Source organism: Diadema antillarum, unplaced genomic scaffold (assembly GCF_040938485.1).
Source record: "Diadema antillarum isolate AM-2024a unplaced genomic scaffold, OU_Dant_1.0 seq00001275_RagTag, whole genome shotgun sequence".
In the NCBI taxonomy this organism is placed as follows: domain Eukaryota; kingdom Metazoa; phylum Echinodermata; class Echinoidea; order Diadematoida; family Diadematidae; genus Diadema; species Diadema antillarum.
The window spans coordinates 141,785-168,464 of NW_027272056.1; the positions used below are offsets into that span (position 1 = coordinate 141,785).

The 26,680-nt window shown below is 38.1% G+C and overlaps 2 protein-coding genes across 2 annotated transcripts in view; one reads left to right on the plus strand and one right to left on the minus strand.

The window, feature by feature from the left end:
- LOC139745557 (myosin-IIIb-like) overlaps positions 1-7,624 on the plus strand; it is a 55,996-nt gene extending 48,372 nt beyond the window's left edge. Inside the window, exons 19-26 of the mRNA XM_071655950.1 lie at positions 897-1,016; positions 2,566-2,720; positions 3,566-3,797; positions 4,332-4,527; positions 5,808-5,884; positions 6,185-6,347; positions 6,839-7,021; positions 7,380-7,624. Coding sequence (XP_071512051.1) covers positions 897-1,016; positions 2,566-2,720; positions 3,566-3,797; positions 4,332-4,527; positions 5,808-5,884; positions 6,185-6,347; positions 6,839-7,021; positions 7,380-7,537 — 1,284 coding nt within the window. The 3' untranslated portion in view covers positions 7,538-7,624. The remainder of the gene's footprint in view (positions 1-896; positions 1,017-2,565; positions 2,721-3,565; positions 3,798-4,331; positions 4,528-5,807; positions 5,885-6,184; positions 6,348-6,838; positions 7,022-7,379) is intronic.
- A 6,218-nt stretch (positions 7,625-13,842) lies between these two features.
- Positions 13,843-24,592, minus strand: LOC139745561 (RCC1-like G exchanging factor-like protein; the record flags this gene model as incomplete). Its single annotated transcript, XM_071655955.1, has 7 exons — positions 13,843-14,254; positions 16,483-16,568; positions 17,866-18,039; positions 18,702-18,860; positions 22,238-22,348; positions 23,804-23,888; positions 24,541-24,592. Coding segments are annotated over 7 exons (745 nt in total), but the record flags the coding sequence as incomplete, so codon positions are not given.
- Positions 24,593-26,680: the final 2,088 nt, after the last annotated feature.

Here is a 26,680-nt window from a genome sequence, read left to right on the forward strand (position 1 = left end):
ATGGGACCCATCAGTGTTGATAAAAATAGCCTCTAGACATATGACGATTACTTTCAAAACTGGGGGGGGGGGTGTGAAAAAAAATCAACATTATTTCTTCAAATTGATAAATGAATATCAAAGAAGGCAATGACTTAGAAAGAGGAAACATACCAAATGTCTTTGATAAAAGTGTATAACTAATTCTTCTTACCTTGAAGCGAAAAAAGATACTTGTGAAAAGGCCGTAGTGGTCTTAACAACGATGACCCGAGTTTCTACATAACAAAATCATACATTCTCATTGCTTGCTATGCATGTTATATAACCTAGGGTATGTTAACGGTGTCAAATTGGTAAAGCAAGCACCATTGATTATGTACGGGGTATTCAAAAGATATTTTGGTCAGATCTTCCAGGATTTTGATATCTTACGATGCATCAGTGAGGGTGTGCTTCTAAAGTAAAATCAAGTAGTATAACAGCTAGTATTGTATCATTTTGTTTCCTATATAGACTATAGACAGCATATCATAATATCATAATACTAAATAGATAGATAGATAGATAGATAGATAGATAGATAGATAGATAGGTAGGTAGGTAGGTAGATGAAAGATAGATAGGTAGATAGATAGGTAGGTAAATAGAATGTGCAATATAAGTGCGTTGCTTGCTTCTCTCTTTTGCAAAGTTAACTAGCGCTGTTTCCGCATTTTACTGTGTATATTGGAGCGTCATACACCACATAACTTTAATCCTTGCTCTAAGCACATGCTAACAAATGCATTGTCGATTATATAAGACTTGCAGCAGCTAGTTTTAGTTCACCACTGCCGGGGAAAAAAAAAATCAGTTTGCAGCTCGTGGTTTTCAATTTCAAGTCAACATAACGTTTCCATCACCCAAACGTTTAGAGATTTCAAAAGACCAGCCCTACAGAAGGAAAACACGTTAGCTGGTCAAACGGCAATACACAGGATACGTCGGTGGGCATCATACGCCGAGCAGTGCAGGGCAAAAACATGATACAAGAGGTATAACATACTAACGAACACGTTTGTGTTTTTTTCTTGTCCATTTTAATTCTTTGTGTGAAAGTATGAATAAACCATGGAAAATAATGAAAGTGCTCTGTCTTGCCAAGACTCCATATTGCTCGGCGCTAACTGTGGTAATACATAAGGTTAGCATGTGCGGCAGTAACAGGGCAAGTTTAACAAGAAGTCGATTCATAATCGGAGTGTAATTTTCGTCCTTTTCTGGAACCCTTGTGTTTTCATGAGCTCATTACGAAACACAGGGAGTCGCGATTACAAGTTTCCTGACATACATAGCATGCAAGAAACGCGGTTCGGAAAATGGTTTTAAAAAATATTAAAATCCCCAAAGCTGTCTATTTTGGCGACGAGGTTCAACAAAAGATACATGGTGTTGATATGGTGTTTGTGTTTGTTCTTGTATTTACATTTACATTTTCTTGGTCTGTATCATGTTATTCAAGTGTTTCTGGAAGGAATCTCTTCCTATTCGTCTTGTAATAGAGTCAACTATTAATTATGATCACATAATACTATTAGCCTTGTTTTTTCTGGGGATAAAGAAAAATACTTCACCACAGGAAAAGGGATAACTGAATTCATGAGCTTTGAGTAAATAAAACATTCAATTTATCAACAATGCAGGACCTTTTGCCATTTATAAGAACTGTTGATGACGTATTATAGACGTTTGTAGCTGTGTATATGTTGCGGGCCTCAAGATTAAATAGAATTCTGTTGCTAATATCGCCATTATCAGTGTCATTGTCTATCAGCTGTGCCAAGAATTTGGCAGAAGAATAAACGATCACTTCTCGGCAGTTCCATGTCTTGTGATGGTATTATATGCCCCTCACGTTATTTTAGTGCATGTAAAATCTTCATTTACGTTTCTTTACGTCAGTAAGTTCGGCGATGAAATATCATTATCCCCTTCCCCCCCCCCCCCCCCCCCCCCGCCACAAAGTCATGACGAGTCATGACGAGTCCTTCTTGGCCTCATGTTCACCTACTCATTCACTTTAAGTAGCATGTTATCATGAATTCATAGACCCTAGATAGATGACTAAGTCATATTCAGGCATCTAAATTGTCTATTCCTTCAATGATTATATTTCTGTATAGATTCATTATGGCGTCACTGAAGACGAAGTCTTCATACGTTCATGTAAACGTGACAGATAAATTGCCATCGTCCATTCATAAACACACAATGTCACCGACCAAATGCCGACTGCTTAATAGTTTGTACTTAAGTTCAGGTCAGAGAAAAACATCTCCTCAAATATTAAAGAACAATTCAAAAACACATCTGCATCTCAAGTCTCTAACGATGAAAGAGAAATGCAGTGCTTGGTGTTTTCATGATGTTTTCATAATAGTCTACCTCCAAGTCGTTTCTGCCTTGAATGAAGACTGAGACTAAGCAAGAAATTCCACACGATGATGGAAGACCAGTATGAACTCCACCAGAGACCACGGGCTGCTATCCCATGACCACGCCCCTTTTTGAATAATATTCTCGAACCATTATCTCGAAATACAGGAGATTATCAGTGAACTCTCGTACGGCATGGACGAGATCGGATCCGAGGCCTGGTGCAAAGTCTACTTCATGGAGAAGAGATGCAGACTCTCCGACTATCAGATCAAGTCGCCCGCCCTCATCATCGACGGCTATGCATTCCAACATCCGGGCAGGTTGGTTCAAGCAAAACATGATTTGAAAATAAACCAGCAACTACCAAAAAATAAAAAAAATAAATAAAAAATAAAAAATAAAAAACAGGAAAAAACAATAACAACACACACACAAACAAATGAAATAAAATAAAACACCACATATAGTAATCTATATTGCACTTATATGGAAACGGTCAATATCAAAGACGAAATTTCATGTGTTCGATTGCTTTGTTGTTGTTGTTTTGTATATTCTACGCTGAAGAGGGAGTTCATACAGGGCAACGTGCATGAAGGCAATATTATATTGTCGTTATAACCCAACAAATACACAATAAAAGACATAGAGCGGATAATGTTGCTTCCTGAATTTTTACTTCGTTGTAACTGGAATTTCGTTATAACCGTGGTCGTTATAATGGGAGTGCACTGTACCTGATAGAGAAAAGTGTCAGGCCTTATTAACTGTGGCCTTGCATTTTGGTCAATTTATTACGTAACTCCTGAACAATGATAACTCGCAAGTTAAAAAATAGTCGAAATTGTATCTCTCATTTCAATATCCCGAAAAGCTCTAGGTTTGAAAATGATGATAGATGCTGCAATTCAGCTGCTTATTGATGAGTCCAGAAAGTATGGATTTTTTTTTCTCGACAAGGTTTTGTGAAGAGACAAGGAAAGAAATGGAAACACAAACATGATTTGGACATAACAAATATTCTGTAAAAGTGTGGGGGTGGGGGTGACGCCCTCAGTTCGCTTGCTTGAAATCAGTTTTCTGTGATCTGGAAAGTGCGGGGATGGTATAACAGGTTGGGTGGCTCCTTTCAGTAAGAGTATGTATCTTTTGTCACCTGAATTAGACTTGGATTCGGGGCTCTCACAAACCCTCTCCGCGACCAGGAGACCAAGAAAGTACGCGAGCACATCGGCAAGGGAGTCCAGCTGGAGATTGACAGTGATGGAAACGTCTGGGCGACAAGACTAGGCAAGAACGAGGTCTACGTGAAAGGTTGCTTCGAACCCGAAAACCACTGCATCTCCGCCGATGTGATCGAAAGGATGGGACGGCTACCACGCAACCAGGCCATGAAGGTAACTTGAAGGCCATTTTGAAGGTCACTTGAAGGATAATTTGATCGTAAAATGAGTTACATGCCGTCTTTAAACAATTTGGAGTAAGTCCATCAGCAGATGGAGCAAAATCTAACTTTTAATTCATGACATATTGTTGCATAACAAGAATAACCAAAAGTATCCCATATTTTCTGAACATGGTTTCTTTTATTCAGTAGCTTTAAGTGGAAATTTCTCAAATTAAAGACAGTGGAGTTCACTCGGGGTTTTTTTCGATTAAACTCTCTTTATATTTTACAGAAATGTTTTTCGAATAAAAAATGTATTTTACATTAATGTGATAACAATCCTTACACATCACTTTGAACTTCTCAGACATATAAATCTTATTTTGAAATTCAACCGTATCATACCCTCCAAACTAAAATTGTGAGAGAAGTTTTTCGTTTATCATTGATATATAGACGCGAATGATCGCACACTATTGAGAAGAATAAAAAGAAAATGTGCATAGTTTATTTATCATTTGTATTATCATTTGTGATATCATAGGTCTTTGACATCGTGGAGTACAAAGTTCAACTTGCTCTCGAGGCAAAGAAAGGAGATGGCCAAATCGATAGCCATCGATTAAAGAAACTTGGTATCGTATCGCTCAGCTTCGTCAAGGACAAAGTCGAGGATTTCAACACACCCTGCTGGATCTCTGTAGTTGTTCTTCCCGCTATCAAAATGGACAATCCAAGAGGTAAATCTCGTGAGCTATTAAACAAAGATACGGACCTGACTTGTCCTGTAGGTGTAGAGCTACAAATGTTTGATCCTATACACCATGCAGTATATCAACTTTGAATCTCGAATTCGTTTTACCGAACTAATCAATATTTTGGCAAGCGCAGCTTGATAACTATACGGGACCTGGCATTTGGCTTTACATTGTCATTATAGATGCTGGGTCTCATTAAATGATGAATTATAATTATTTTATACATTGTATATACTGTCTTCATTTTTTCAACAGTAGGATACCATTGAAAAGTCAGCATCATTAAAAACAAGAAACACAAGCAATTTTAAAATCTTTCAAGCAAAGTATCTTGGGATTAGCTCGGCATATGAGTATAATAGCCGACACTGAAGATTCCCAGAACTATACTAGTATAGAACTGACCAGCTAGTACATTACCCCATCCAATTATTAGTCTCAAGGATTATTCCGAGATAGGAAGGTAATAGGTCAGGCATAACCAAGGAGGTACTACTAGGCTTATGGCATAACCCAGTTCCGTGCGCCCCTGATAACGGTTATCCGTTATATGCAAAACACATTGAGCCCTCCGTTCGCTATTATCTGTAATGACCCAGCTTGTCACGTAATAATGATTCGTTCTTCCGCATGAATTAATGAGACATGACAGATAATTACACGACCGAGGCAACAAGGTAATTACGTAAGCAACTTGAAGACAGACACCTACAATCATATTACCTTAGATCGACTTCTTCTGCGATGATTGAAAGTTTAAAGGAAATGCTGGCATCGTAGTATGTAGTCTACAGCAATTCCATTTCCATCCACTTTATTCAAATCAATGTCCAGACGATTTTCTTGTAGCCTAAATATTATTGGTCTGAGAAGTAGAGAAAGTTTGCAGATTAATTCTAAATCTATTCTTCCTTTTTTTTACAATCATCCTGAGAGCAAGCGTCTTCGTTTTCTACAGCACAGTCAGTATTTTATGTATTTTATCATCGATGTTTTCGACTGGTCAATATACCCATATCTGCCAGGCAATAATTATTTATGTTTACGACTGGTCAATATATGTACATAATTGTCTGCCATACAACAAACCCACTGGAGATGAAGAAAAGCAGCGCGTCTCGCTTGATGAGTCATGCGCTTCCTTCCTTTGATTTTTTCTTTAAAATGGGACTCCGCTTCGTCATGTTTTAACTCCAGCTATTATAATCATGCCAGGGGCAAGAAGTTAACCTCAGCCAATCATCTGTTTTCTTCTTATACAGTTCTTCGTGACGTCAACCGGTTTCTGAAAGTTTTCCGCACTGCTGCCCAAATCGAAGACAACATGATGGGGAGGGAGGTAAGGACGAATCGAATGTCTTTACAATTCATACATTCTTTGGCATGATGAATCTTACGAGGTGTACGAAGATTGAGGTGTAGTTATTTACCGAGTAGGCCCTAATACATGGTATAATGTATTATCAAGATAAGATACACAGATCATCCTCTTCGTAGCAAATATAGGGCCTAGTGATTTCATAACGGAAATCGACTGACATGATGGTCCTCAACCATTTAACAACTTTTACGGTCATTTCCCTCCCTTCTCTTAATTGGTTTAAATTAACGGTCGGTTTACATTGATGTTTCGTCACAGACGAGCCGGAAGTGGGCGCGCGTCAACAAGCGGCGCTCCAACTTCGAGAAGGAAGACAAGAAGGACGGACGGCGCGCGCGTATGGAGGCCATGAAACAGGCGAAGAAGGAGAAACAACCATTCAGCTACAGCTGGGAAGAAGACGACGACCAATCAGAGCCAGGTACGGGCAAAGTAGAGGCGTGGCTTATTGCAGTCATAGCAACGGAGATATCGGTCTTCTTCGTCCCCTCCTCTTTCCCGCCATTTTCATTTTCATATTCTTTTCTTTTCTTATTCACCATTCTCCTTGTCCTCCTCCGTTTCCTTCTCCTTCATCTGTCACTTCTACATCATTTCTATTATTGTTGTCATTTAGGAAGAATACATGTAGTAAATGTACTCATGTGCTATGTTTTTTTTTATACATTTTTTCTGTTTCTGTTTGTTTTTTAAACGTGATGTTTTCTTTTTAGCATTGAATATGAATACTTCCACTACTGTTACGATGAGAGAGAGAGGTACATCAATCCTATCATTGCCAATGTTGAATTTTGCACAGGAGAATGTTATATAAGAAACTACTCTATCATAATCATTATCGTCATCGTCGTCGTCTTTACCTTTAGTATCATTATCACCATTCTAATTCTAAATAAACAAATCTTTTCACAGACGTCTCGAGTGACGGGCAAAGTGTGGTGTCCGGGTTCGATCGCAGCGAGCGTTACTCCAACTACAGCGAGACAGGATCGGTGTACTACAACAGCGAGGTCGGGGATTCTCCGGGGTATGGACAGTACGGTGGCCGGACGACCAGGCGGAGCGTCTTCAGGGCGGTGTCGATTCGAAACGCAGGTAAGATGATGACAGATTCTTTTTTAACAAAAATTTTTTTCCCAAGAGTCTTAGTATATTCTGTGTAGACTTGCATACAAAAGCTTGTAAAAACTGAGAAAAAGATTCGGGTCCCAGGACGATTCTAGTACCGGTATTTAAAGGAAAATTCAGTTTGGCAGGGAATAAATCGTGATGTAAAAGCAGTAAAAAATATCATAGAAATCATGACTCATCATTGAGCATTATTATTATCATGACGCATTTATAAGTTGTAATTAACTATTACACACAAGAGAATACACTGTCTCTACCTGTTCAATAGCTGGCCCTGTGTCAATGTCAATCACTGTACTATGTTTTCATTGTGTGTTTTTAGATGCGTTCCGCCAGCGCAACCTCCGCTCGTCGCTGGAAGATCGCCAGAGCGAGGAGCAAGTCACGTCGAACTACAGCGGCTACGACCTGGAGAAGAAGCGGGAATGGGCGCGGGTACGTCTGATCAAGAAAGAGCGACAAGCCGCCGAAGAATACTAAACGATTACTAGATTATTGTAAAGCATTCCTCACATACTCACTACCACCGGCCGCCAGGGCACTAGAAGCCGATATGACCACGGTCGCAGGGTGCGCTGCCGAGCTAGACGCAGGACATTGCTCAGTACAATCATTATCAACCCGATAACGAGCGGTTTGTGCCGTCACCATACAGTCTATTCAAATTTCTCGGCATTTTATAACACTGAAACGCTATACTACAAACAATTTTTTCCCTCCCTCTTTGTTGAATCCTCAGCGCCTTTCTGCTGAACGCCTTACAATTACGACTAATAAATACTGTAACCATGGCAACATCACCACAACAGCAAAACGTGCAAGCTGTGAGCATTTCACTTAATATGTACCCGTAATTCTATTCTTATTGTACATGTTTCTAGTGCACTGTATGTCAAGGTAACCGATATGTATTCTTTTCTTATGCACTAATGTCATACCAGTCTCATACTGGTTTCAAATCAACTCTCAGTGATGATAAAATTACATGTGAATGTTAAAGTCATCACGCAGTTACTACAAGATAACTCAAAACAAACAATATACTCACAAGCTTCCTTCTTCATTATCGGTATTTTATTTCAAAAAGAAAGAAAGAAAAAAGAAATTTAAGTTGCATTTGATATTGCAAATGTTGACAACACTCATCGTTTTGAATAGTCTCTAGTCAAGGCTACCCTGAAGATGAAAAGACCACGGCACAGTTTAGTCTCTCTGACCAGCACCTTACTTCAAATTACACACCAGTTTAAATATACAACTTGAAAATACCTTCTTAATTCTTGCACCTCACAGTAATTATGGGTCAAAATTATTTGTCCCTTCACATACAATGAGGGTGTTGAGGAGGCATGGGATTTGTCATTACATGAGGCATTTTGCTATTTATGTCTTGGTTCCATGTGTACTATAAGTTGTAGAAGAGAGTCTGTCATACCAGATCTCCTCATACTAAGTTTTCACAGTACACATTACTCTCCATGTAGCAAATCTAAAGACTTTAGCCCAGTATTGGGGTAAGCATTTTAGCTGGAGTACTCTGACATGTTACCGACATACAATAATAGTCAAACTATAAAATTAATGGTAAATATGAGGAGGCCTTGTGCCAAAAACTTGAATGATTCAAAAACAGGCTAGAAACAGGAGAAGTAAAGTATCAGAGCTGCAACAACTCGGAAACACTGGACAGCAAAGCATCACGTGCAGCTCATCCAAAATTATTGACACAAATGGCCAAAAAAAAAAAGAAGAAAAATTCATTCAGTTCGATAAATCGACCACCTTTTCTTCACTAATTTTTATCCAGCTTCACGTCATAAACTTGGGTGTGATGTCAAAATATAGAAGTGCAGCATGAAGATGTTTAAAAAAATACAAACAACCAAAAACCTGTTTAACAGATATAAGTACAGTATCATCTTTTCAAGAATGATTAAGAATATAACAATTATTCAATGATAATAAAAGTGAGCAGTGCTCAACACAGTTTTAAGAATCATATTGCAACTAAATTTAAAGACAAGAGTTAAGGTATGAACCAGATTATCAATGAATGATAAAATATGAAATTATGAGTAGGATGCAGAATAGTCAGAAATCTAAAATGGACCAATAAAGAACAAATATCTCAGAAGCAAAGCTACATGCAACTCATATTCTTATTCAATGTTTAAATCAGGGCTTTCATTCATAAGTATGTCCCTCAACAATCTTCCCTGCCCATTTTCTCTCTGGCCACGAACACTGAACTTCAGATAGAGAACAAGCGCGGTGAGATCTCATCATCTAGCTTTGAGGTACATTGTATATCATTTCATGATACTGCTATAGTATGCTATGCATGTACATCTTTTTCTAGAATAATGCACAATTCTGACAATAACTAGAGAAGTGCTTCAAGAGAAATACTTTGGGTAACATACGATCATAAAGAATACATCTCTCCATAAAGTGGACAAACTTTTAGATGAACAGTCTCTGTTGGGAATGGCCAACATTGAATGAAATGAGTTTTAGCATGCTTCTTTAGAGTTCCTTCCACAGCAAACATGGTTATGTGTACTGGAGCTCCGAGTCCAAAATTTACGACAATTTACTTTGTCAATTACGAGAATACTGCATTTTCAGCTCCAATTATTGTAAATTTCACACACAGATGAAAATATTGCAGCAAAATTTTTTCACAAGGACACAATAATGCTTGCCTAGCATCTGCTGAAATACTGTGTTGTTATCAAATACATGTAGGTATTTCTATTTATAAGTTTACTGCCAATATGAATAAATGTTAAGTCAGGCAGCTTTAAATAATGAAAGTTACAGAAAGCAGAGGAGAGTGGAAAACAAGACACAGATTGTGTTTCTCTAAGTTTTTGAAGGTTATGCCCGCTTGGTTAAAGACTGATGAATTCTATCAATTTTGAATTATTACAAGTAAACAGCTCTGGTATTTGTGGCAACCTTTCATCTGCACTAGTACAACAACTCTTGTGGTAGTAGATTTCTTCATTTGGTTTATTCTTGTCAGCATAGTAGTCCATATGTACAGATACATGCACTTTTGAAAATTTACAAATGTGTCAGGATTTCTATACAAAGTGTATGAATAATCAAGTGCACTTAGTAATATGAAAATCTATATGAAATGAAGCTTCAAAAATTGAAGCATATATCACATTTATAGCAAAATTAATGAGAAAATTGTGTCAGTATCTGAATTAACATCATTAAGGTCTTGTAATATTCTGGTGTTGGGAATAGTATATTGCTTTCACGCCTAGTCTGCATGTTTTGTTACAGTTCAATACATTTTATTTTTCTACAACTCTCATCCATTATCTCCACAATGGGCGACTGCAATGTAGCTGCAAATAGCCCCATTTAGTACATGTAGCGCCACTTTCTGATGTTTTATTTTTGTCTTCTTCGTTGGTTGATGACACTGTATATAGGAATAATTGAGCAATTTGTATATATAATTATGACAATAACACAGTACTCTAGCGCATTTAAGAAAATATTGTGGGTGTATAGACATAAAATTTATATTTCTTAAAAGTTCTACTAAGTCTGTTTCTAGAAGAACTTGGCCTTTTTTTTTCTTTGTGATTGACACTGCAGTCTAGTACAAAAGATACGTAATTAAATATTTTCAGCACTTTGCATGAGACCAACAGAATTGTTCTACAGTAGAGATGTTAGCATAGGTGGATGGACTTATATATGAGATATATTCATGTTTCGTTCATTCTATTGAATAGTTGACCTAGCAGGGAGGGTGCTGTTTATCCTTTACATTTTTCAGTTTCACTTGTATTCATATGGAGAGCAGAGGGGAGCTCATGACTAGATTTCAGCAACATGTCACGTACAGCTGTATTCAATGTACCCTTGCTCGGAACTTTGCAAAGTAAAGGCTAGTTGGTAAAAATGCTATGTATGCTATATTTGGAAAACCAAATGACCACATTATGTAGCCATAATTTGTTTATCGTTCACTTTCCAAACTCAGTTTGCACTCAATTTGCACTGAACATGCCATGTGTTAACACATAAAAGCTGCTACACCTACTGTGTCACTTCCACATGTGTCATTGCATATAAGTTTTTTACAGGTGTTACACCAGTTTACAAAAAGACACAGTTTTATGGTGAAAGGAGGGTTATAAAACATGGAGGATATACTGTATTGTCACGTAATAAATGTTGTGTATACAAACATGAATAAACTATTTTGATAATGTAAACATGCAAATGGTTCTTCTTGTATGTTATTTGCCTGTAACACATGTACTGAATTCTCATATCTCCCACAATTATAATAAGGTTTGGATGAAAGTTTGTGAAAGTTTATAATGATAGCATAGTTCAGGGATGATAGGTTGTTACCATATGTGACCCTGCACCACAAAACACACAAAAAGTCGCCAGCCATGGATTTTTAGTTAAGGGCAGATTCTGAAAGACCTGTCTCTAAGCTTTACAATGATGTTTAACTCAATTCATATGGATTCTCCTAACCTATCTAAATATTGGAAAGAAAGCACACACTCAGGAAAAGTGTGAACTGAGAAAAGAGGCTCTGATATACAGTGTCTATTCAAGCGCTTAATCTTTACCAAGCCATGCTCCCGGTGCGATGAAGGTGACCAAAAAACAGGAAGTAAACCACTGGAGTAACGACAATGAAGGGGTTATCAAAGTGAACTGGAATTAAGCATGCCTTATTAACACACTCTGTCCATAATCAATGCCAACTTTCAAAGCAGTAGCGTCATCCTTTCAAAAGTTATTAGAGTTGAACAGTGTTGAAAGTGAAGAGTGTGTACAAAGTTTCTCAGAAATGAAAATTGGACTCTAAAGACACATCTAATCACAGTATTCTACTAAAAACTGTCCGAGATAAACTGCTAAAAAACACACTTTCCTGACCGTTTTATGATCCCAAATTTTAAAATAATGTAGAAAAAGACTTGCTCTTTCAGAAAATATGAAAAAGTCAAGTTCGGCTAGGTTGACCTATTTCACTTATTTTCAGTCCTCACGCAAAATCAGTGTGTGCGACTTTATGTTCGTTTTGAGGTGCACGGTCACATATCATTGACACAGACTGCTCCTGTTATAACAAACATGCCTAAACAACATTTTGTTACAACGAAGTGAAAATTCAGGTCCCTAAATCTACCATCTACAAGTATACAGTGTTTAGCTTTGCACTTTTTCTTTCATTTGGCTACACAAATTTTTGCTATTTAACAAAAGTAAACTGCGGGTCCAGAGGACTTAATTATTACGGGAGTCACTAATAATACCTTTTGGCTGCATTCATTTGCTGGCTGATACATTAATTCTCTTCACACACATCGTCTACTTACAAATATATATTTGGATTAAAAAAAAAAAAAATAGCATACAAATATTCCAGGGCATCACTGCCAATTTCTTTATGTGTTACAAAACCCAACATCTAGAAAACGACAGCAATACAGTGGATTCCCGTATAACGAAGTCCCAAGGACCAGCAGTTTCCATTCATTATATCAAAATTTCGTTATACAACCGAACAAATAAACAATAAAAAACATAATTTGGATAATGGTGCAGCATGAATTTTTACTTTGTTGTCACCATCTTTGTTGTAACGGGAGTGCACTGTACAACCAATGCATCCGGTATTGAGGAGATATTGAAGCTCAATGGATAAGACCAAAGACTTTCAATCACAAGGCCCCTGGACTTTTAGTTTGTGTGGATAGATGCAGAAAAATTAGAGAAACTCCTGGGACAGTGAAAGCTGAAGCAATTCTGATCAAAACGTAAGCCAGGCTGACACTTGCACGATTCTGTGGCACGCATTGTCACGACTAGAGTTGTGTCAGTGCGCAAACTAGTCGTAAACTGGCGTGAAGTGTGCGTTGATCTGTCGTGACCTGCGTGCCATGTTGGGACGAGAATTTTGACTTGCTCAAAATTTTGGTCACAACTTGCCACGACAAAATCGTGGCCAAAAGTCGTGCAAGTGTCAGCCTGGCTTAAGAGAGCTATGATTTCTTGAAGTTTTAATCAATCACAATCAAATGCAAATTGACAATTTTTTGATGTCACATGTGAGCTCACTTCCAATCTATTTTTCATTCTCCAATGAAATAAATATCCAATTGTGCATAGCATGCACCCTTCTTGCAATCATATGAAATATTTATTCAATACAACCTCTGCATGCATAAAAACATATTACATCTTTCGTACAGACAATTTTTGGAATTTCATGTACAGGGCAAATGGAAGGGGGAGCTTACATGCTGCATGTGCTACATCACAAAGTTATTGATTTCTGTTCCATTGGTCACATCTTCAAAATTTTGCTACTTACAGAATTTTCAGTCAGAGTTTGGTCAAACTTTCACTATCCTGTTTCTCTCACTTTTCTGGTTCTATTCAACAAACTTTATATTAAGGATGAACTTCCCATTTAAATGACTCCCTCTGAAGAAGACTGCTTAATTGCAAATGACACTAGCTTGAAATCATTTATACTATACATGCATATTATATTATGGGGGTGAATATACTTGGACAGCATAAGACTGAATCATTTGCACCCTGATGAACTTTGGATCAATGTTACAATACTGATTGCCATTTCGCATCCACCTCTTCAGTTTAACGCATTGGAGACGGGCTGATTTTGCTATAATACACGTTTCCCATAGACACCTGCCCGAGTATACTCCGGACTAGTCTCCAATGGGTTAAGTTCTGTTTTCCATAATGAAGACAAAAGCAAACATATCACCTGGCTAGCACAAGAAAAATACAATAAACTGCAACCTCTTGCTTCTAGGATTAAAACAAAGAAAGGTCAATTGCCTTCCTTTGTTTACATCCATCACTGACCTTTGGTACTATCTGCAGCTAAGAGAATATGATTTGTATCCACGATACCATTTCTTTCTTGTTTTCACGAACATAGATATTCATATATGTACCGCTAAATGACGAGATACAAAATAAATTCTCTCTGGCAAGTTATAACCGTCTCATATTCAACAGCTCTTTAAAACGATATTGATATTGTGTACCGATGTGATGTCGCTGGCTGTGACCGGGTTTAGAGCATCACAGGTCTTTCTTGACTAAGGCCAGGGTGTGGTCGACGCCGCATGCCACGTGGGTCACTTGGCCCGGAAGAGAGACCTTTGGCGAGTCGCCATGGAAATGGAGAAAGAGGTATCGGGAGAATACCAACATCAACATGATTGTGAATAATATTATGGAGGCAAACATGTATATGTACTTAGAGTCACTGTTTCGCCTAGACACCGAGATGTAGCACTTCACCACGGAAATGAAGAATGCATCAATGGAAAAACTGACATCACCTTTGTGAATTTCGCAAAGTATCTTACGGCATGTTACCATGGAAACCAGGAAGAGGGTATCAGTGGGTTGTCAATATAATTGTTGCGAATGCTACACCTTGTTTTAACCCTAAAGGGGCCGGGCTTTTTTGGCTATGCTTAGACCGGGGGGGATGGATTCCCCCCCCCCCCCCCCCCCCCCATCGGTGGTGCGATCGCGATGAAATTTTGCATGCGTGAGACCCGCGTCATAATCTCCAAGATTATGTCATAAGATTTTTTGAAACAATCAATTTCTAATTTTAATTAATTAATTATGCAAATTAACCTCAAGATCATAATTTAGCCTAATTAAAAGCATTGAGAGTCTAAGTTTTGATCTGTAAATTTGCTTTAGCATATTCAACAATTGTACATCACAAAAACTTCCAAAACTCATTTCAATTCTTTTAATGTAGTTTATTGTTTTCAGAATTTCTTATGTATTTCTGTTTTTCAACTTCTGTTTTTTCATTGTTTTTTCATTGAAAATTGTCACTGACCACTTTTCTACCATAATTAGCACAAAACTAATCAATTAAAGTGATTAATTGTAAAAATAATCAGGTTTTTATGACTTTCATGACAGAGCACTGTTTTCCATAGGAAATGTACACAAAATCACAAAATTGTGCCCGTTTTGGGGCGACATTCCGTTACAAAAACGGGCGTGGCTTCGCAAAAGTATGCGCGGACGTCGCAAATTTGGTCTCAAAAGTTGTGCGAAACAAACAAAGTCAAGAAGCCTTGCGACGAGGCCTTCTCGCGTAACAGAATCATAGCATGAAACGTCGAGGGGGGCGGATTCCCCCCCCCCCCCCCCCCCGGCCATATTAGGGTTAAAAGGAATGGTATAGCCTGGGTTGAGAGGGGCTTCAGGTCTCCAACTGTTTTGTGGCATAATGAAAAACCTCTAAAGAAATAGAGTAACTATTAGAAGAATGTAAACTCTATTTCATGTTAACCCGTAGAGGACGGTTTGATTTTGCTACAACACGCAATTCCCATAGACACCTGCCCGAGTATACTCGGGACTCGTCCTCAAAGGGCTAATTGGTTTTGAAATGGCTCAGACATCCACAAACAAAGAGGTCCTAATGAAAGGTGGGATCTATGTTTTATTATGGCCAATTTGTTTTACCTTGCTTCTATGATTTTAGCCATTTCAAAACCAATTTTCATCAAATACACTTTGAATTTCTCTTTATGCTCTATCATATTTCATAAGTAGTTTCTAATTATCTCACAAATACTTTCGATTTGAATCCCCTATCTAAACCAAAACCATACCATCACTTTAAGGTCATTTTATGGCCTGAAGAGAAACTTGTAGCACGTTACCATGGCAACACGGGAGAAGGCATCAATGAGCATGGAATTCTTAAGGTTTTATCTGGCAACAATTACTGCACTGCCTTGGGAAACCTAGTGCGTCTTGTACAAAGCGTGTGGGGACTAACAGTCTTGCAGGGGACAAAATTGACATCAGTACAAGAATCTTTGACAGTATTTAATATACATGTACACGTATATTCATATGAATAAAAAAAAAAAAAACATTGAAGAATCTTTTACAGTACATTTTAATCATACTTCCATTGCAATAGAAGACATCTTTTCCCACTCCTTATTCATTTTGACAGAAATATAGCTCATTTTGATGCTAAATAGCTAGATAGTCAGACTACAGCTCTACTGCAGAATATCATACAATATTTAATTCACACCACATTGTGACAAGACAAACAAACAGAATGAGAGTACTTTCCTCACCATATTCAATAAGTGATGCCAAACCCCCTGTCGCCTTTACTGGAAATCTTTCAGACTCTCATGCAATTAAAAAATTCAGGAGGCATTCTCATTATATGTCGCCGAATGGTGAAGCAATCTGAGCTAAAAATCTTTGAGACGGGAAACAGATAAAACTTTGAAGGAACTATGGGGGTTTGCAAAGAGGGATGATGGTAGAAGCAGCTTAAATGACCTTCCCACTCCCAAGTAGGGAAAAGTCTTTCTGCTCACCTTGAGAGGGAAGTACTGACTGTGAAGTTGGCCGAGGCCTAGGCAGCCGGAGCCGTTGGTGCCCCAGGTATAGAGGTCCCCTTTGTCTAAACAGAGGAAAGAGGGAGAAAGAATGGGTGTGTAAACGTGTGTTTACACTGTAGCTGTCTGGCCTTCTCTTATCTGGATTTCTCCATCATGGGGCCACTGTTGCATAGTGGATAAGACTCCCGACTCCCGATCGGAGGACCCGAGTTCGCATCCCGCCCGCCAAGTGCTTACGTCCTTGGACAAGATGTTTTTACCCACTATGTCCCTCTCGACCCGGGTGTATATTTAGGGTACCTGGCAATGCTAGGGTAATGATAATAGCAGAGCCCTCTGGTAGAGCAGTGGCAACACTGAAGAGACTACCCCGGGTAAATAAGACATCATTATTATCATTATTATTATCATTATTATTATTATCATTATTATCATTATTATTTTTATTGTTATTGTTATCATCCAAACAAACAAGTTCACACAAGGAAGACAAAAAGAGTGATTTCAAACTCAATTAGAGCTCCTAGAGAACTCACATGATTTACCTCATTTTATAACATTCCCTACAGAAACATGTTATGAATTTTATGTTAAAATGTTTAAATTCTAAGGAAAAACAGCATACATTACGTACACCACTGTTGCGATGTACACTACCTACTGTCAGTGAAGTGATCACTGGTGGCCTGGAGATGGCAAAACAATGTTATGTTGAAATTGAGGAAAATTGACTTAGTGACATATTTCAATGTTTTTCCGTGTAATAAAACTTTTAACCAAATCTTGAAATCAGAATGCATCCAGTTGATACCGAGATATGACGTCCCCTCCCAATTCGAAATGTTAGAATTTTGTTGGTAAAACAAAGTATGTGGCCCCTTTTCAACACGCGTCGGTCATGAACTTACAAAACAATGTATCTACAGTCATGCAATACGTTGCATGACCATATACATGTTTATGCAGTAATAGGCTGCATGGCTGTGCGGGGTTCAGCGAACCACGTGCAGAACCATGCGCAGAATGATGCAGTGAGACATGCACCATGTGCACTTGACTGAGAGTTACGATGTTTTGCCTAGTGAAATCTGGTCTAGTGAAATCAATGTGGATTCAATATACTTTTTATGCTGTTGTTCCTTTAAGGGTATGATTATAGGAAACATAAAACAAAACACTTACAGAGCAGTACCTTTCTGCCAAATTTTAAACTCAATTTACTGGAAAAGAGGATGCATGTAGATATGTTGTTTTGCCATCTCAGGGCCTCTGGGAATGTAGCTACATGAAGACATCAAACAAACAAACAAACAATAAAAAAAAAAAAAGTATTTTCTCCCAGAGGGGCAGCATTCTTACTTGTTACAGCTGCAAAGTAGTGGAGACCACACCAAACCCTGGAGACGGCCACGTCAGTCTTGGAAGGGGATTTCCCAAAGAGGTTCATGTCGATGCACTCGGGAGTGGCCGTGTCCGTCAGCTTTGGTCCCCTACCAAGGAAGCCGTATCCCCACACCCACACCTCACCAGCATCTGGGGAAAGTTCAGACAGACATGCAAATACTAACTGTAAGTCTGGCAGCATGGCATATCGTCGGGTGAAAGGGCATTAAGTTGCCACTAAACCCATAGGCCTGAATTCACAAAGGTGGTTTAAACTAGACCATGGTACAAATTTAGACCATGGTCTAAAGTAAGCGTGAAATAGTTACATGTATGTACCTTTGACATGCATGTATCAATTCGCGTCTGCTACTGGACGTCTGCTAGCGTACGCAATCTGTCAATCATATCTATGCAAAAGAAATTTGCATAATGGTTCAAACCATGGTTTCAATTGTAACACCTTTGTGAATTTGGGCCACAGTGTTTGAGGCAACTTAACGCCCTTCTCATTCTCAGCCGACGATATTGCCACAGAAAACTGCAGGTACAACTGTATTTTGATGCATGAATTACAACTGAACTTTAACAGACAGCTATAAAATGATTTATTTCAATTTACAGCAGCAACCAGTGAGTTTTAAACACTTACCATCTTTTTAAAAGCTATAAACCATATAAATCTCTTTCATTTTGAATATAGCTGAAAGGTTCACACTGGTTTATAGTTTGACCTCACAAATGCCATTATTGAAACTCTAAAAACTTCAAATACTTTTTAACATCTTCATGAAACGGTCACTATTTCCTACCGTTGGTCAGGGCGCAAATGGTCCCTCCAGTGGAAGCACTGGTGACCTTCCCCACTTCCTTGAATGGAATGTGCCGGGGCTCATAGACTTGGGTCTCCTCGGTGATACACTTGAGTTGGTTGTACTCTGAGTTCCCCCAGCCAAACAGTTCACCCTGGTCTGAAAGACATCAAACATAAAAATCCACACAATAAAGCCCTGTGCTAACATTTGCACATGATAAAAAAAACCAAAAAAACCACAGCTTTAGTCCTTAAAAATAGTTCTTAAATGTGAGTTAGGGATAGAAATACCGGTAACCAAAAAGAAAGTGTTAATCAGTATAATCAATGTTAACTATTGTTAATTATACAAAATGAGAACATTTGGTTTTATTAACAAGGAAAAGTAGAAATTACGCGGTGCGTAATATATGTCCCCGCCGGAAGTAGCATTTTGTAGCAAAATGTGCAATATAGGTAAAAAATCAAGGTCAAAGGTCAAAGAAGTCAAAGGTCAAAATTCTGTGTAAAAGTTTTGAAGCCCTCACCTAGTGCCATCACATAAAGCAAACGGAATCGAAATCGGGTTAGAAATGGCGAAGGAGTAGCATTTCATAGCCAATGTACAATACAGGTCAAAAATCAAGGTAAAAGGTCAAAGAAGTCAAAGGTCAAAATTCTGTGTAAAGTTTTGAAGCCCTCACCTAGTGCCATCACATAAAGCAAACGGAATCGAAATCGGGTTAGAAATGGCGAAGGAGTAGCATTTTGTAGCCAATGTACAATACAGGTCAAAAATCAAGGTCAAAGGTCAAAGAAGGCAAAGGTCAAAATTCTGTGTAGAAGTTTTGAAGCCCTCACCTAGTGCCATCACATAAAGCAAACGGAATCGAAATCGGGTTAGAAATGGCGAAGGAGTAGCATTTTGTAGCAAAATGTACAATATAGGTCAAAAATCAAGGTCAAAGGTCAAAGAAGGCAAAGGTCAAAATTCTGTGTAGAAGTTTTGAAGCCCTCACCTAGTGCCATCACATAAAGCAAACGGAATCGAAATCGGGTTAGAAATGGCGAAGGAGTAGCATTTTGTAGCAAAATGTACAATATAGGTCAAAAATCAAGGTCAAAGGTCAAAGAAGGCAAAGGTCAAAATTCTGTGTAAAAGTTTTGAAGCCCTCACCTAGTGCCATCACATAAAGCAAACGGAATCGAAATCAGGTTAGAAATGGCGAAGGAGTAGCATTTTGTAGCAAAATGTACAATATAGGTCAAAAATCAAGGTAAAAGGTCAAAGAAGTCAAAGGTCAAAATTCTGTGTAGAAGTTTTGAAGCCCTCACCTAGTGCCATCATATAAAGCAAACGGAATCGAAATCGGGTTAGAAATGGCGAAGGAGTAGCATTTTGTAGCAAAATGTACAATATAGGTCAAAAATCAAGGTCAAAGGTCAAAGAAGTCAAAGGTCAAAATTCTGTGTAGAAGTTTTGAAGCCCTCACCTAGTGCCATCATATAAAGCAAACGGAATCGAAATCGGGTTAGAAATGGCGAAGGAGTAGCATTTTGTAGCAAAATGTACAATATAGGTCAAAGGTCAAGGTCAAAGGTCACGACTGAAATTCTGTGTAGAAGTTTCAAAGCTCCCATGTAGTGCTATCATATAAAGCAAACATAATCAAAATTGGCTCATAAATGACAGAGAAGTAGCAAATTGAAGATTTTGATCACACACGGACGCACACACGGACACACGGACGGACGGACGGACACACGGACACACACACGTACGGAGCCCGTTTCATAGTCCCCTGCTCGAACTCGTTCGGCGGGGACAAAAACTGTTTCTAGAACAAACCATCTACAGTTATGGTTTATTGAGAAAATTAGTGATATCTCCTCATAATCATTTCCAACTTTATTAGGAATTTTTGTATAGTAAGGTGTTTTGTGATACAGCTGAAATATATACGCTGTATGCATCAAATGTGATAATAAGATTAAGAAGTAAAGAACATTTTTTAATCAATGCTCCAATTAATAAACAGTGGTTTTAACGGGTGTGTACAGTTCTGGTCGAGGTGAGGATTTAGCTTTTAACATTTTGCGAGATATTCAGAAACCACTCTATGAGATGTCACAGGGCAAGCAATTCTAAGGGGTATCAAAAGTTTATTTGATGAAAATCGGTTTTGAAGTGGCCGAGATATCCAAAAACAAGGTGAAACAAAGAGATCCTAATAAAGTTGGGGCATGTAGTCTTTTATTATTATCACTTTTTTGGATATCTCAGCCATTTGAAAACCAATTTTCATCAAATAAACGTTGAATCTTTCTTAAAATTACATGCTCTTTCATATTTCATAAGAGGTCTCTCATTATCTCACTTAGGAATGTTAAAACCATGAACCCCCACCTCAACCAGTACTGTACAGTCCCTTTAACATTCACAGATACCAGTCCATGCAATAGTGCGATACAAGAGGTGTGTGTTCAGATGAGAATAATTCTCCAGGGCCGAAAGATTATGTCAGTATCTCATCGGTCTGAAGATCCGATCTGGTGGTGACTCAAGCCCTGAGTCATTAGACACTCAACAGACAACATAGGACACCAGCTGGACATGCCTGATAGCCATACAACACTAATCTGACACATATCCAAAACTCGACACTCACCGGACAGACTCAACACTTATCCGACACTGACTTGACTTGTGACAGCAAGTTGCATTCGACAGCAAACTAAGCTTTGAGCCTAGTTCCTCCATCAGCCGATCTCGCCTCATCAGAACACGCCCGACATGTCTGACACTGACCTGATAGTCAATCAACACAGGTCGGATTCATCAGACTGTGATCCGATACATTTCAGTAGGTGGCTGGAAGCAAAAACCTTTGCTTGAGACGAGGGATTGATGAGAAAAAAAATCTCTCTGGAGCAGTGGTATAACAGAATCTGTTTACATTTAACTGACATGCTATGACCTGTGAATAAAATGCAGGTCTAAACACGTCTGAGACTAAAGAGTGAACAGTAGGAGTCTATGTAGGATTTGTTCCATGACCCTGAAAGCAGTTAGAAGTTACGTTCAGACGGTGATCCTTAACCTCGAGGATAAGATAGTAGTTAAGTACGGGACGCCAAGTGTCGCACGGTCTAAAACAAAATAACAATTTCGTGATGAAATTGCTTTTTGTTCACAAGTGCGAACGTCAATTTCGTTAATGAAATGACAATTTCATGACAAAATTGCAACACAATATTGTCATTTTGAGACGAAATTGTTCTCTCGTCAACAAAATTGTCATTTCGTTGACGAAAATAACATTGTCACTTGTTAACAAAAAAAAACAATTTCATGACAAAAGAGACCATGCGACACTTGGCGCTCCAAACTTTAATAATGACAAGCTTATCCTTGAAGTCAGCTTATCCTCGTGATTAAGGATCACCGTCTGAACGTAATTAATTTCATTGTGATGTGCAGGGGGTGCTCTCTGGAATTCTGTACAGTTCGGGAAGGAGACTGTGAGAAGAGATTTCAAGAAAATTTGACTGTACCTGATATAGCCAGGCAGCAATCAGCAAACGTGGAGATTTGTGTGATGGGGACGTCTTTGATGTCTCCTTCTAGTCTTTTGGGAATACTGGTGTCACCGTAGTGGCCTAGACCTGGAGAGGAAAAAAAAACAGAAGATGATATCCCATCTCACTCATACATTCCACATTATTTGTGATTATTTGTGTAGTGAGCTACAAGGACAAGGGTATAATTATTCCTCAACGAAAATTTCATATCAGAGAGTATCGGGACCACAAGGATTTCATATTTTAACCCTATTTTAACTGGGCTATTTGAGACCAAGTTTTTACTGGGGGGTCAATTTGACCCCCCCTTCAGATCTCGGCCGCCGATCGCGCGATCACCGCAAAATTTTGCCTGAATATAGAGCCGGATGTCAACTACAAGATTACATGGTCATACAATAGAAAAATGTTGATTTTATATTTTTTAATAAATTCATTATGCAAATTTACGCATGAAATCATATTTTCACCTGTAACTCCATCAAAAAGAATGAAGGATTACTAAATTTTTGCATCAGAGCTCCTCAAGACACATTAAACAAATTTCTTGCAAAAAAATAGCGCAATCAAAATCAGTTTCTTTTGTTCTTTATTGTTTTGTTAATCTCTTATGTATTTTACTGTTTTTTCGACCTTTTGTTTTCTATTGTTCTTTGCCAAAATTTGTTGCAGGTACTTTTTCAAGCTTATCTACATTAGAATTAATTAATTTCAATGTTCAAAAGTTGAAATCATCTAATTTATATCAATTTAACAAAAAAAAAAAACACAATTTGCATTGGATTTGCACACGAAATCACGAATTTGAGCTGTTTTCGGGTTGACATGCATATGCAAAACATTGCGTAACTTCAGAACAGTGTACCTGGACGTCGCAAATTTGGTCTCAAAATATGTGGGAGACTTCAATGAAAAAAGTCACGAACACAAGCAGCAAAATCTTAGCGCATTGCGGAATCATGGCGTGAAATGTCGAGGGGGGGTCAATTTGACCCCCCCCCCCCCCCCCAGTTAAAATAGGGTTAAACCGTTTTTTGTCTTTTATGCATATAAATGTCCCATTAAACATGCACAAATTATTTCAGTACAAAATTATCAAATAAAATATCAATGAAAGAAAAAATTTTATAGAGGAATGAAATCCAAATACACCTGTGGATTGAGTGAATGAAGCAATATTAGCAAAACACATCAGCAAAGATATTTTGAGAAAAATCACACAATCCTTTGCAAGATTATGAATTTTTGCATTTTCAGTGCAGCCATAATGGGAGGAGAAGACTACTACCATTTGTGACATTGCATATGTGCAACAAGAAAATACATGTATAACAAAATATCCGCAAAATTCCACTTTGTGTGATATGTACACATTTCCTTGACTTACTGATATACATCAGGAATAAAACTATTCCCCCTGCTTTCTGGAGGAGATAACTCAAGGGCTCTTTCATTATGTCAAAAAAAGTTAAAATATGCAAATTAGGTGAGGCAATATTGTAAAGTTGATCATGAATATTAATGAGGCATATCACTTGCCTGTTTGGCCATCTGCACCCCACCCACAGCTGTACACATGACCAGCGTCTGTCAGGAAGAGGCTGTGATCGTGTCCACATGCGATCTGTGTGGGGAGCAACCATAAGGCAGGATATCATTCACACCGCAGACAATATTTCCTGCATCATCTCATAGAACATAGATCGACAATCGTACAGCATCAACATTTACTGAAACTCCTATATGGCTTTGAGAAACAATTGAAGAGAAAGAAATCATTGATAAGCACTGCAAGTGTATAGATAAATACAAAACATTGAGTGTTGTGTACATACAATCAAACAAAATATAACTGCGCATACACGTAGCACACCTTACCTATGATCAATAAATCAGCAAACTGACTAAGAAGGGTCAAATCACCCTGATTCTCGCCCGAGTCACTTTCTCTTCAATGCCCTTACTGTTTGCTATGCATAAAGCCATACACAATTTGTTATAGGGATTATGAGCCAAGTGCAATTGTACACAATCAAGATGAACACACAATGCTCAGGATTCAGCCGAGCAAACTTCGCACCAGGTATGGGAACTGGTAGTCAAAAATTGACACTAAATTATTGTTCCCTGTGAGCTTTGACCACATACCGTATGAACCCCCGTGACCTACTAAGAGCTGACAATAAATGGTGCACATACATGTACACGATATTGTTAACTGTCAGCCTTTAAATCCATGAATTGACAAGAAAAGGTCAAATTACTCTGATTCTCACCTGAGTCACTTTGCCTTCAATGCCCTTGATGTTGTGCACCACTTTATTTGAACTGCAGAAATAAGAATTGAATGGAGAGAAAAATGTTTAGTTTGAATGACTTGTAGTAGAGGTGGGCTATAGAGGGTCAATTTTAGGTCATATTTTCAGAACATGCTCATCACACCTTAGTTTGATGACTTTTTGCCTACTGACACCATTTTTGAAAAAAAGAACGAAAAAAATGCAAAATCCGGGGTGCCCCGGCCGAAATCGTAAAAAATCCAAGATGGCCGCCGTTTCAGCTTTAAAAAGACATTTTTAGCCATAACTCGGCTATTTTTTGGTCTATTGTGATGGTTTTGGTGTCTAACCCCATGTTTTAGGGGTCAAGGAAATGTATTATCATGATAATTTTAGTGTAAAACCTAAGCTTCTACATGAAACTAACCTTTTCCCCATATTTAGGGTTAAATTTCCTTCTCCTTTACCCCTACCCCAACCGCCATTTTTTTGCCTTTTTTTCCGCATTTTTTTCAAGTCATGTTAACTACCATACTTTTGATAACAATTTCTAGCAATCTGTTTTTTTTTTTCTACCAACAATACAGCAAGAAATGATATACAAATAACTTACGGTATACATGTATGTGTCATGCCAAAACTGGTATGTGGCTGGTGCATTCAGAATGCACGGTAAGTGTGGAACCAGTATTGTACTGTATCTGCTTTATAGTGTCCATTAACATTTTGGTCGTAAGACCTTTAACAATATAAATAAATAAACATAATAATAAATAATAACAAATAACTTACATTATACATGGTTTACATATGTGTCATGCACATATCGGTATAGTGTGGCTTGTGCATTCAGGATGTATGGTACATTGTAACAGAAGCCAGTGCTTATACTGTATCTGCTTTGTAGTGCTGATAAACATTTGGTATTCAGACCTGTAGTGCATGACACATATATTATTATGTAAACCATGTATAATGTAAGTTATTTGTATATTTCTTGCTGTATTGTTGCAAGAAAACACCACATTGATAGCTAGAACTTGTTATTAAAAGCATGGTAGTTAATATGACTTGAAAAAAAATACGGAAAAAGTGCAAAAAACAGCGGTTGGGGTAGGGGTAAAGGAGAAGGAATATTTATTATTATATCTATTTATATTGTTAAAGGTCTTAGGACACTATAAAGTAGATACAGTACAATACTGGTTCCATAGTTACAAGAAATGTACCATGCATTCTGAATGCACCAGCCACATACCAGTATTGGCATGACACATACATGTATACCGTAGGTTATTTTGTATATTTCTTGCTGTATTTTCGGTAGTAAAAAAAAAAACAAACAGATTGCTAGAACTTGTTATTTAGAGTATGGTAGTTAACATGACTTGAAAAAAATACAGAAAAAAGTGCAAAAAAATGGCGGTTGGGGTAGGGGTAAAGGAGAAGGAAATTTAACCCTAAATATGGGGAAAAGGTTAGTTTCATGTAGAAGCTTAGGTTTTACACTAAAATTATCATGATAATACATTTCCTTGACCCCTAAAACATGGGGTTAGACACCAAAACCATCACAATAGACCAAAAAATAGCCGAGTTATGGCTAAAAATGTCTTTTTAAAGCTGAAACGGCGGCCATCTTGGATTTTTTACGATTTCGGCCGGGGCACCCCGGATTTTGCATTTTTTTCGTTCTTTTTTTCAAAAATGGTGTCAGTAGGCAAAAAGTCATCAAACTAAGGTGTGATGAGCATGTTCTGAAAATGTCACCCTCTATAGCCCATCTCTACTTGTAGGCATCTACAACAAAAGTACAGAATGGGAGATAAACGGGTATCATTAAAGGGGCATAGTCCCGGTAGTGTAGAGGGCGCTGTTGATGTTACTGCCGATCACCGTTAGCATTGATACGAAGATTACCGAACTTGAGCTGTCATCAAGAGTAAAGTGCGTAAGTGTTTCTAAGTAACGTTGCCTTTGTTGTCTTCTCTGCGCATCGCGCAGTCTGTAGTAATGCCATAGTGTGTGCATATGTGCTTCTTATTATGACTTCACAAAAGAAGGTTGCTAAAGCTGTCATTCCTCTCAGCCGAATCATGAGCCGAACTGTGATCGGACCACTGACTACAGTGGATCA